Raw genomic sequence first — 12,532 nt, 5'->3', positions numbered from 1 at the left:
CTAAGTGATAGATTTAAAAAAGAAAAAAAACAAACCCCAAAGATTGTAACACTGGTAGTAGACCACTTGTCTTTTTCCTACATATCAATATGACAAAGTTGTTTTTATTGACAAGGGGTTTCTAACATTTGCTCCTTTTTGTCTCTTCACTGGTTTCTGGGTAGGAAGAGTCATCAACAAACTGAAACGGGTGGACTGTGTCACACCTGGTAACAGACTCAGGATGCAGAACATTGTGTGCAGATCTAAAACTGAAAGATTTCAACATCTGAAACTGCAAACAGTGTTCCCAGCACCTCCTCCTTTCTTTTCGTGGGTGTCTCGAGAGTACTGTGAGCTCTAGGGATTGACAGTTTGAGAGGGAAGGTATTTCCAAAGGATGATTCAAATCATGTCATGCTAATGATTTTTAGGCAGTGTCAGCTCTGCAGTTCCAGTTAGCTTTGCAAACAAAGCAAACGTGACAGGCAAATTAAGGTTCAGATCAGTAAAAGTGCATGCAACAAAACCCTTGATGCCTCTGCCCTGCAACTTTGTCCGGCAGGGGTTTGGACTGAATGCTGCACTACTCCGCTCCATTGTGTACTAGCTCTAAGGAAGATGTCAAGGCGGGCTGCCCTCCTCCTCAGACCATCGCTGAAGGAGCGTATTTCCCCAGAGGGGAATCCACTGCAGAGCCTGGACTTACGTGATCATTTCTGGTTGAATAACCTTTAAAGCCAGCACTCCACTGTTCTCTCTTAACCCACAAGAGCCCCTTTGAGCTGTCAGATTTTTGTTAAGACAGAGCTTTGAATATCTTCTCTAACAATTTTTCTTGCTATTCAAGAGGCATATATGCTCCTGGTAAGAAGCTGACAGTTATTTTATTAGTGTCCCCTGCATGTTCAGTACCTTCCTCCTGAAGCATGCTACAGCCACCACCCAGCTGGCTGGACACAGTCCCCATCCAAGCCCAGCACAGAGACAAACCAAAATGCCAATCAGGAGGAAAACAGTGTGACAGTGCAGCTCTCCTTGGACACATGCTGCACATGCTCAGGGCCTCTATTCTTCAGACACCTGTCTGCTCAGCTGCTCGCAGAGGAAAAATGAAAGGAAACCAGAGAAATGTCCACGGGTGACACCCTACCTAGACAGTGCACTCCAGCACCTACCTGGCTGGGGAGGAGAGGGGTCTGATGCAGGAGACGTCCCAAACAGACGTGAAATAATGCTGCGCTTCGGTGGCGGGACTGCAGCCGGAGGTGCTGGGGAGGCTGTAGATGGCGGAGGCGCATGCGGGTGCTGGGCCTCAGGTGCAGGCACTGGTGAAAATGATGGGGGCGGTTCAGGAGAGATGGTGGAGCTTGTGGAAAGCAGCTGTGGTGGCTGTGGGGTGCCAGGGCTGGAGCTGCCTGTCGATGTGGAGCTTGGAGGTACTATGGGTGACTGGGAGCCAGATGAAGGGCTTTGCCCATTAGTTGTTAGTGGCGATGTATGTCCTCGACTTCGGGCTTCCATCATTTCAAGGAAGCTGCAAGGAAGATAAATTGCAAATATAAGGAATGGAGTAAACATGCTCAACAGAGCACCAAGCAGGATGCTGGGCTGCTTTGGCTATGTGCTGAGCTGGGAGGGTACAAGTATGCTTTTGGTGATGCTGCGACTTCCTGGCCCACAATAAATGTGGTTCACCCACGTGAGCTAAACTCACCCGATCTGCATCAAGGTGTGGAGAATCCCAACTTGCTTTGCACTGCAGGATGAAACCCGTATTTGCAATGCTGCTGGGAACTCCTGGATAGACAGACTGTAACAATATGCCAGGGCTTGAAACACAACCTTAAGTCAGTTCTTGGACATATGTCTCTAAGGGAGTAAGTGCTACAGGAATGGCACATTTTTAGATTCTACAGAAGAGATCAGAGTGTTTAAGAAAACTCAAGTGCTGTAAAAACCTCTTCTTTCAGCCAAGAATGGATTTAAGAGGAGAATCCTTGAATGTCAAAAGAAAAGAGCTATCCAGAGGGCTCAGGGAGGACTGAATGCAATTATCCTTCTCGCAATGTGCAGCTATACAGGCAGTCTCTCCCCCTGCACACACTCCCCCTCTGTATGGGAGGCAGTGAAGCCAAGCAGCAGAAGCTCTGAAGCAACTTGTAGTCCTGGCTGGATTCCTGACCAGAAGAGCATTAAGGCCTGTATCGCTACAGAGGGTAAAATCCTCTATTCTCTTCAAAAAGGAAATGAAGCCTGATCCTTCTGCAGCCTCCTTCTACAGGTCATTTGGTTAGCAGTCTTTTCACAAGCTATATGCAAAGAAACACTAACAAGAAGACAGGCTCTTACTAGGAAATGGTCTCAAAATAGGATCTGCTACATACAGCACATCTGAGAGATATAAAGAGGACACCCAAAGAGAAGTATCATGTATAAAATCTAGCAAATGTCATGGTCTTGCCTCTTACTTCATTAAGCCTAATGAACTCGTGCACAAATGCTCTGGTTTCTGCAAGACAGATAGTCTTAGTTGTGTTGGCAATGACTATGTCCAAAGAGAGGCTCCTCTCCCATACAGAGCATGACCTCGTCCTTCAGGGACTTGAGCCAGACAGACACCTTCACTGGAATGACTGCTAAGCAGAAAGCAAACAGCAGGGGCTAAGAGACTCTAAACCCCCTTGAGATACCATTTCCTACTTTAAGGAGCAACCTGATACACTTTTAAGGAAAGTGTACACTTTTAAGGAAAAATAAAAAACACTAATATACTTTGTGACCAGCAGTGTCTGGAGCCCTAGAGAACACATCCATCTCTCTGGGAAAGATGTTACTTGAATTGGTAAACCAGGAGTCCTTCCCAACTAAGGAACTGGCTGAAGTGGAGATAAAGGATAGCACTAAAAAGCAGGATTAGCTAGGAGATAAATCCTTGGTAGAGTTCCTCAAGGATTAGCCTTGAGATATATTTCACCATTTCAATGAAGCAGCACAGACACCAGGGAAATGCTCGTGAGGTTGCAAGTTGGGAGGCAGCATCAACAGAGAAGAGGACAGGGACAAGATACAGAAAGAACTGGATGATCCTGAGTAACAGAAATGGGAAGAAATTCAACAGCACAAAGGAAATAGTCATCTGCTCAAGGGCCATGAAACACTTGTTCTTGCTCCAAGTTTACCACATGAGAATGGCCAGGAAAGACTCGCAACACTCATTCCACAAGACCAGTCTAAAGGCTGCAAACACAACACTGCCTGGGAGGAGCAGAAAAGGAGCCTGGTTGCCACATGGCCATCCACTGCCTGTCCCCCGAGACTGCTGTCAAGGCACCTCCGTTAGTGTCACACTGGGATAGCCTCACTGATGCTTCCACCAGGATCCGGGGCAAGGCTTAGGTACTTATTCCACCCAGCAGACTGGCAACAATAAAACAAGCTCCTGGCAGAGCTGAGATCAGAGCATGCAACAGAGCATCCCGTCAGCATCCTCCCTCCCAGAGGACTAGTAGCTGGGGCGAGCTGTGCGACAACACGTTCCACTGAAAATGATGCATGGATTTGTCATGCACCAAAGAGGAAACATAAAGGACTCTTGCACTGAGCTCTGTGGAGACTGCATCAGGTTTGTCTGGAAGGTGCACAGTGCATCACACACACCGCAAGAATATAACAGCGTATTTTCAGTGCATCTCTCGCTGCATTGTAGGGCCGAGCAATCACTCCTTTCTTGAGGAGCAGGCCACCATACATGCAATTCAGCATCCCTCAAGGCAGACTACGCAAGGTGTCTGTGGTGAGGGAAAGACAAACCAAGGGTACCTGCAATTCAGCCCTTGCCCAACAAGGCAAATGCTCTGAATCCACAAAGCCGTGTGAATTGTTATGGCCCGAAAAACCATTCACAAGATTTGCCTGCACAGGACGTGCAGCTCCCCAGATCCACGCCAAAAGCACTGAGTGCTAAATTCTGTCATCCCTCCCCTCCGAGCTTTGATTTGGGGCTCCTGGTGAGCCAAAGGCAGGATGGCTGAATAGCTCTGCTTTGTGGTACTCACTCCTTCTCCACCCAAGCCCTACTTAGGGTTAAAGACTCCTGCCTCCCAACTGTGAAGAGAGATTAATCTCAACTGATCTGCATGCACCCCTGCTCCTGTTTATAGCAACAGTGACCTTGGCTGGAAGGCCTGCACGCTTGGTCACTGCCACATCCAGTATCCAAAATACTGATGCCAGTGCTGCTCACCCTCCTGGCTGAGCTGAGCTCTCCAGCTGCCAATGTGAGCACCTAACACATCAACACTACATGAAAACAGAACCAAACAACCTCCGAGCCTCTGGTCAGGATGCTGGGTCCCAACATTAAGGCAACTGGGTGGACTCAGGTAGGATAAGATGATCGTATGCTGAAGGGTAAGGAACAAGGATCCTGCATGAAGTACATATGAAGTATGCATATAGTCATTTAGGATACAGAATATGAAGCTCAAAGAGTACTTAAAGCTTGACTCCACAAAGTGCAGGATACTCTTTACAATATCAGAGTATCTGAAGATTTACTGTACTTTGTATTACCAAAGCTGCCCATTTTGGAAACAACCTGCTTTGTTCTGGGCAAGTAGCCAGCTCCAGAGGGAGGGAGGGAGGGCTGCACTACCACCTGTTTCTCCTGCAGAAACGCATGAATTTTAAGAGCTGGAGGGAAAAAATACTACATAACTGAAGTATAAAGAGTGTCATCCTTCCCTCCAGCTCAGCTAGTCTGGAGAGTAACACACACGCAGGCTGCTTCTGCACCTGCTCCTGTGCCTTGCTCACCTACATTGTGAAGGTCGTAAGAACAAGTTATTCTTAGTAGAAACATACAATGGTTATTTGGGGACAGCATGACAGGCTCTTAGCCCAGCACAGCACCAAAGAGAGCTTCGTGTCACCTTCCTCATCCCCAACCAGATACGTGGGCCAAGCTCTGTGCTGCGTGCCATGACACTGGGGAAATAAGGATCATCCGACACCAGTTTTACATGGGCTGCATAAACCAGCTCTGCTGAGCTTTCATATTCATATCTTCTTCCGTGAAAGAGGTGGGTGGAAAAACAGCATACATGAAAACACTGCCAGCAAGCTCTCAGTAATTTCCAGGGTGGAGGTGTCTAAGCATCCTCCACACTTCAAAAATACTACATAATGCATGAATGCTTTCTCTGGCTTTACACACGCTTTGCAGAGGTACAAGTATGGCTGTTTTGGGAACACACCAGGCCAAACCTGCCACGTGTCTGCTTTTTTCTCATATTCTATACAATCTGGCCACTCTGTTCCTTGTTCTATCGTTTTGCCAGTCCTTTGCAAAAGGACTCACTCAAAATCTTACTGTGAAACAAGCAGTTTCATGTCCATACTAGGTGTAGTAGACCAGGTCCTATCAACACACAAGATGAATTCACACTGTGACCTGAGTACACTTATTCTGGTTGGGATTTAGAGACAGCAAACGTGCCACACAAGTCCAGATGGGTCATCTGTCCTCACCCACGCAGGCTTCTTGTTTGCCTTTCAATCCTTCCATTTCAGACTGAGTAACAAGTCCACATCCTCAAAACCCCTGCATAATTCACTGTCAGTTGGACGTGCTCACAAGAGGAGACTTTTATGCAATTTTAAAGATGAACATGCTCTGTGGGAACAAAAATTCATCAGGGCCTGAGGTTACTGTTGTTCTGCTCCCAGAGCAAACAAAAAAAAGCACAAAAGGACTTGTCAGCCTCACAGTTCCTAAAATCATCAGCGCTCGTGTTCATTTACTATTGAACACGGGAGCAGCCTGAAGCTTTTTTGCTCCTGGTTCTAATGTGCTGTGATCAATTTTTCAAACGTATTTCATGTGGCAAGAAATGTTTTGGGTTATTTTATTAATTGTGAAAATGAAGATTAATAGACCATGTGACATAAATTTAACTGGGGTTATTGAGGGTTAGATTTCCATGTGTTTGTTTTGGCTCATTAACGGTACTGGACCTGATTCCCCCCTAAGCCCAGGTCCCTGAACGTGAAATCAATTGCCAATTGGGGTTGAAATCTGCTGCCCAGGCTTTGGAGAGTACAGCCCCTCCCCAAGAGCTCCTTAGGTTTTCCACTTGACACAAAATGGATGCAGCAGGATAACGCCCCCCCCACCCCCAACAGACAGGACGTGCTCCATGTTCTCCACCTCTAGCAAGATTGATGATGATGGGGTTAGTGGCAATTAATTCTTAATGCGGCACAACACAAAAAACACGACCTCGAGTCCCATCTAGTACACGCTGGCTCCTGATCTGTCTGACGGCAACACTGATTCACAGCAAGTGGAGATAAAGGCAGGGCGAGGGGAAGAGAAACCCAAAGCGGTTTTGCTTTCCTAACTGGTAATTCAGCCTTTAGCCGGCGTGATTCCAGACCTGTACTTCAATATAGCTGAAGATACAGGAGAACAGCTCGAGCAGCAGGTCGTCCTGCCAGACGGTGCTGGTATTACTCAGCACCATGGTCTTCACAAAATAACAAGCTGCGCTCAGTGCAGAAAAACCAAACAAGCAAAAAACCCCAGTCAATGACTTTATAGTGAATAAAGCTGTCTAACGCAGGAAGCGTGTCTTCCAAAAGGACAGTCCTCATCAGGAGCGCACAAATGCCTTTCTGCAGTCACTGGTCCAACATCTTCCCTACCTGGACAGTACCACCTGGCTATCCAGGACGCCCTGACCACGCAGATGACAGCCGTACAGCACTGCCAGGAAAGGACCCCGAAGAAGTTCCATCACGTGGCAAACCTGGGACGGGTCCTGCCGCTGCAGAAGTTGCGGCTTGGATCATACGGTCTCTTAGAAAATCTGAAGTTGAACTGCTTTGAATACATTTTTACAAAGTCTGACTAACAGTTTGTGTAAGAGCTCTTAAACACATGGAGTAAATGATCTGAAAATTCATTTCTTATGAACAATTCCTGTGAAGAAATTGGACTTCACACGTTTACAAATCAAACAATCACAGTGGTTTATAGATGACAATTTCCTCAAGCTTCTCAAAACTGGGTGTGAAGTAAGATGAGGTATCTCAAAGAATAACTTAAATGTTCCTTCTGACTAATTTATACTAAGCCCTAGAGGAAAAAAAGGAGTTAATTCAAAAAGTTGATTACTTAACCCTTGGAATTAAATTTTGTATTTTGATATTTAAAAAAAAATGCAGCCAAATGTAAAAGTTTATGAAAACCACACATTAAATCGGTTTCTTAGTAACTTTTGCAAATGTTTCCATCAGCAGCGTATTCCTGAAAAAATTAACATGCAGGAAGAGCTTCCATAGTTTCCCAAAAACTATTTCTCCATGTGCACCACTCAGTGAGGGAACAGGCACATTGAACATGAAGTTTTCCTGACAGAAGATAGGCTGGATACAATTAAAGATGGAAAAATTGGTCAAATTAAGTACAAATCCAGAACAGAGTAAAAAAAGTCGTCGTTGTTTGTTTAATAAGAATTCAGGAACTCAAAAAGGGCTAAAATGTGTTTTAGCAGCACTGAAAACGTAAAATCTGAGAAACCACAGGGAAAGTACCAGAGCAAGAGGCGTGGCCGGCAGAGAGGAGACTGAGCACAGGGAAAGAGCTGGAAGCATCTAAATGTGTCTTAGGCAGGCAAAGCCCAGCCAGCGGCTGCCAAGGGATGGCTTACGTAAGGCAGATGAGGCAGCCTTGTGTGCCACCTCGTGTTTTCTCCAGGATCCACATTTTGGAGCAATGACGTTTTGTCCTTGGGTACCCAGCCGCAGCAGGAGGAAGAGTTCTTGTGCTCTTTCTGTTCTCTGATCCAAATTTAGCATCGGTCATTGTGCCAGAGCAGCTACTAGATGTGCATGGGGGTGAGAAACAACCGCGATGTCCTAGCACTGTCACCTCGCCTTGCTCCATGGCCTGATTTTGTGGCAGGAGAGCAGGAATCGCCTCGGAGGAGGTGCTACAGCAGCCACACCACAGCCCGCAGCCCCGCGCGCCTGTGGACACCTCCCCTTGCTGCGCAACGCGTGCTGACTGCCAGCAGAACTCCAAGCACTGTCTAAACCGAAACAACCAACACAAGGGCTTCAGATCTGCCAAGGGTCAACAAGTCGCACGTCACCACGGCACATGCTCTGTGTAACAAGTGAATGTCAGATAACAACCTACCAGGTGCTCATTTGGACATCCACCACGGTACCATGTTAAACGTGCTAATCCCAAGATGACGGGTATCTGCCAAGCATGGATACAAAGACCCACCCAAGCCCTAATAACGAACACTGCAGACTTGCCTCACAACTGCAAGCTGTAATTCCCACGACGCACTGTCGTTTGTGTCCACGGATACTCTGTTCAACAGCCTAAGCAGTTTAACTAAGAATCAGAACTTTACCCAAACCTGAGTTCCCTGCCATATGAGTGTGGTTACTTGTTTAAATCGGGGCTTTGGCTAAAGGACTTGAGCCTGAAGAGCTCCTGCAGGGGTTTTCAACTCGGGGGTTGAAGTAACCCCTCAGCAGCTCATCTGTTTCAGAGAGGTGCCGCTGAAACAGAGAGACTCTTCATTTCTACCCGGGATGCAGAGAAAACCTCAAAAATCCTAAAATAGCACTCTATTTTAGTCAGTGTGATCAAAGTACTCAGACATGACATGGCCCGATGCTTTTCTTTTGGGATCAGTGGCTCAAGGCAGGAAGCATCCAGGGATATTTTAAAGATCTTTCTGTAAAGAATTGTTATTTTCTGAAAGCAAGGAACATTGGGTCTCTGTACACAGACATAAATGTGCAGTAGCTGAAGTGAAAGCAGAAGCTGGCCAGCTGCATAAAAATGTCAGTTTATTTGCTAAACCAGAATCCTAGGAAAAAGTCTTGCTTTTAACATTTTAGTGACTCCTCTTCTGTCAGGTACCATGGCTAAGGTATTTCTTATGCCATGTAAAGCCAATTATGCAGCCTAATAGTGCAATTAGCCACCTGCAGTGCAAGCCCTCCCCAGCAGCTGAGCAGCAGACCTTTGCTACAGCGTGCTGTTCTGCAGCAGAGAAGGGCAGCTACTCTGCCTGGCTGGGCAGTGGGCATCTTCAGGTGCACATACCCCATCTCCTGTTCTTCCTGTGCTCACGAGCTGGTTTGAAAAACAACGGCACTGACATGCGGGTCGAATGTTTATCTGGCTTTGGAGTTTCTCCAAGTGACTCAGGGGCTTCCACTGAGGCGATGCTAGCTACCACCGACTACACCAAAAGATCCTCTGACCTTGCAGAAGGCAAGAACGTGCCTCTTGACTTGTTAGTGCGCAGTGCCTAGAGCAATGCGACCAGTCTGCCCCTAGGATTCTAGATGCTACCACATCGCAAATGATACTCTTTAGTTATCACAATATTTCTGCAGGAGCACATACCCAGAAAGGGTACTCTCTGCCAGTGGAAGTACACCACTATTATAACATGTTGTATGTTGGTGTGGTTACACTGGATGGGATGATCCTGCCTAATATCCATTGCTGAAACTAGGAGTTCTTGCCATCCCACCTCTGCCAGCACCACCCCGCTGCCGCTTCCTTTAAGTTCTGGTGTTAAGCAGATGCTTCTCAGAGCCAGCCCAACTCAGATGAACCCACAAGTAGATATGGCAGAAGATAGTTTTCTGCTGGATTTGTGAACTGAATTGGCTCATGTGAGGGTCCAGAAAATGCTAAAGCTGAAGGTGAAAGAGGTGACCAAGTAGCAAGATCTTCTGGTGTAAGTTAGGAACAGCTCCACCAACTCTTGATTCCTCTCAGTATCTTCCCATTACTGATGCAGTATAAATAAAAATACTGGAAAACAGTTGGACAGCACAGTCCACACAGCCCAGTCCTTTGAGTAGGGCCATCAAGAGAACTGCTAAAGGCATGAGGAGACTAACCAGTCCCTAAGGAAAGGAATTCTTATACAATATATAATACTCTGGAAACAGCACTGCTTTGTGTGCATATACGGGGTATTTCAATGCTCTCACAAAGGAAAACTCACTGACTAAGGTTACAGAACTTGAAGTTTGGTCTGAGAAATGCTTGTCAAAATGGCTGTGCATGAATAGTTCATAATCATCTATTCCAACTTCCAAATAAAGCTGCCTGTAAAGAATATTTTTCCACTTCTTTCTGAGGTTGACTTTTCTGACTTGCACATCACAGCAATAAAGACCTTGCAACAGGAATTCATGGAACACGTTTGTCAACAACACACAAATCTGAACTGTTCACTGTGCTACAGATGTACTGGCTTTTCAAGGTTAAATCTGGCAAACGCTCATTTAAAGCAGCAAGCAGACAGGGCACTGAACAAGCACAAGGCAGCAGGAACTATTTCAAACCAGGCATGCACTGAGTAGTCTCGAAGTATTCAAAGGGAACAAAAGACAACAATGTTGTTGCTATTACTTTCTGCCTATCATAAAGACACACAATACACAAGAATGCAATAGCCAGAAGAGCAGCAATACACAAGAATGCAATAGCCAGAAGAGGAGCAACCAACTTGTGTGCCGAGCAGTAGAGATGGAAAATATCCTTTTTCAGCATCAGAGGCTGCAACTTACTTATCTACAATCCCTTCAGCATGTGCTGCCTCCAGGTGTGCTGCTCAGCTCCACCTCCACTGCCTTCCCATAGATCACATGCCTGTAGGAACCAGACCCTTTCACAGGGAACCCCACGTGCATGCTTCATTTCAGGTGATGCCACTTAAAGGTGGCATTTTACAAGATCCAAAGAAACCCTAAATGTCACTCACTGGACCCTTCAGTCTGGCCACATGCCATAGCTGGGGCTGCCCAACATTCGGGTGACACCTTGACTGCAACAAAACAGTTAGAAAAGATGGCTCAATGACATACAGTTCGTAGTTTTGATCTTCTGTCTCTTGCTGCACTGACAGCTCCTCCAAAGTTGCATCAATATCCAGCTGATTGGTCTCCAGCTGCCGTAGCAATGTCTCCCTCTGAAGAAAGGAAAACAAGCTGGGTCTGAGCAGGAAGGGTCATTGGAACAGATCTCTGTGTGCTCAGAGTGTGCAGCGAGATCTTGTGTCACCACTCTACCCACGGCAATGAATTAAACAGGAGCTTTGGTCCCTCTCATGGTGCTCAATTTAAATACAGAAGCACAAAGGGAAGCTGAAGCAGTAGAAAAAGTACGTTAATCCAGGAAGTCTGTAAGAAAGTAATTTGGTCTGTGAGCTACACTCAACCATAAATCAATAATGTGTGATTTTCAGACACAGCATTGTTCCTGCATTTGCAGAACAGTATCAGCTCCTGTGGAGAACAGTTGTGCAACCCATCTATTCTGATCTTTTTATCTTTCCACTGTGCTAAAGTCCCCCCTTGTGAGTAGGACCCAGCTGATGCAAAACCTCACAATAATTCTCTTTACTGTCAGGATAGATGAGTGAGCACAGCCTGTCAACTCAGTGAAATTTTAGAAGTCACTGCCCCTCTGCCTTCAGTTGCTGTCCCGCAGATGAGGAACAGACACTCCAGTCCATTTCAAACCTGCAATGAAGTGCGTTGGCTTCACTGATGTAAAACAGGGTAGCTTAATTCAGTCCTTCCCTTTCCACATTTCCAGCGGATCCCAAGCAAAAACCTCAGCTGAGGGAAAGTGCCATCTTAAAAGGCTCAAAATCAATTGCAAATGGTCATGGGACACTCCTCCCAATAGCCCTGATGACAACGAGAAGAGATCAATAACCACACACATTACGCCGAGACTGCACAGCATGGGCAGCTCCAAAGGCTCACCTGCCTGCCCGGGAGACGTAGCCCTGCGACGGCCCCGAGCCACAGGGCTAATACAGCATCCGTTTCTGCAGAAACACAGTTCAGGATCCCCTGGCCAAGACTAGAGCTCTCTGTGACCACCGCCCCGCTCCACGGTACAAATCCTGCACCAGAGCCCCTTGTCCCTGCTCGGACGCAGCCGGCAGCCACGCAGCCGGGCACCGGCAATGGCCAGGCTCCCACCACCGGCACCGCGCCTGCCTCCTGGGGAGGCTCTGAGCAACGGGACGCGAGTCAGTTTACACACCGAATTCTGGAGTCAAAAGTCAGTGCTCAGTGCCGGAGTGCATCAGCCCTCCCTCTCCCACTGCCTACACACTAGATGGCACAGGAAGCAGGGACAGCTTGTGCCGAGACATGTCCCATGACTCACGGCGCTGCACGGTGCCCGTTAAAGCGGGGTCCACTGGTACCACGGCCTGCGAAGCTGCACCACCACCCCGACAGATGAGAAAGCCCAGGTTTCCTCCAAACTGCAAAAGTTTTTGCTTTTATAACAGCCTTATCCTCAGTGTACATTTAAGCTTTCTACTATGACAAGTATTTTTGAAGTTTACCGTCAGTAATTGTGGTGAATTTTTAATTCCATGTTTGAGAACACATGTGCTTACTGCAAAAACATCCCACTGGAGTAAAAAGCACAAAATGCAATCTACAATATAATTTACAGAATGAAATCCCTATGGGA

The 12,532-nt window shown here is 46.7% G+C and overlaps 1 protein-coding gene across 1 annotated transcript in view; it reads right to left on the bottom strand.

Moving 5' to 3' along the window:
• The window catches only part of RABL6 (RAB, member RAS oncogene family-like 6), a 54,960-nt gene that overhangs the window by 15,902 nt on the left and 26,526 nt on the right, over positions 1 to 12,532 (bottom strand). The window contains exons 8-9 of the mRNA XM_010292217.1: positions 10,900 to 11,003; positions 1,158 to 1,516 (exon numbers count right to left, since the gene is read on the bottom strand). Coding sequence (XP_010290519.1) covers positions 1,158 to 1,516; positions 10,900 to 11,003 — 463 coding nt within the window. The remainder of the gene's footprint in view (positions 1 to 1,157; positions 1,517 to 10,899; positions 11,004 to 12,532) is intronic.

Source organism: Phaethon lepturus, unplaced genomic scaffold, assembly GCF_000687285.1.
Source record: "Phaethon lepturus isolate BGI_N335 unplaced genomic scaffold, ASM68728v1 scaffold14478, whole genome shotgun sequence".
Lineage (NCBI taxonomy): Eukaryota > Metazoa > Chordata > Aves > Phaethontiformes > Phaethontidae > Phaethon > Phaethon lepturus.
Note: the sequence above shows the minus strand (reverse complement) of the source record. Positions and strands in the feature narration are given on the sequence as shown.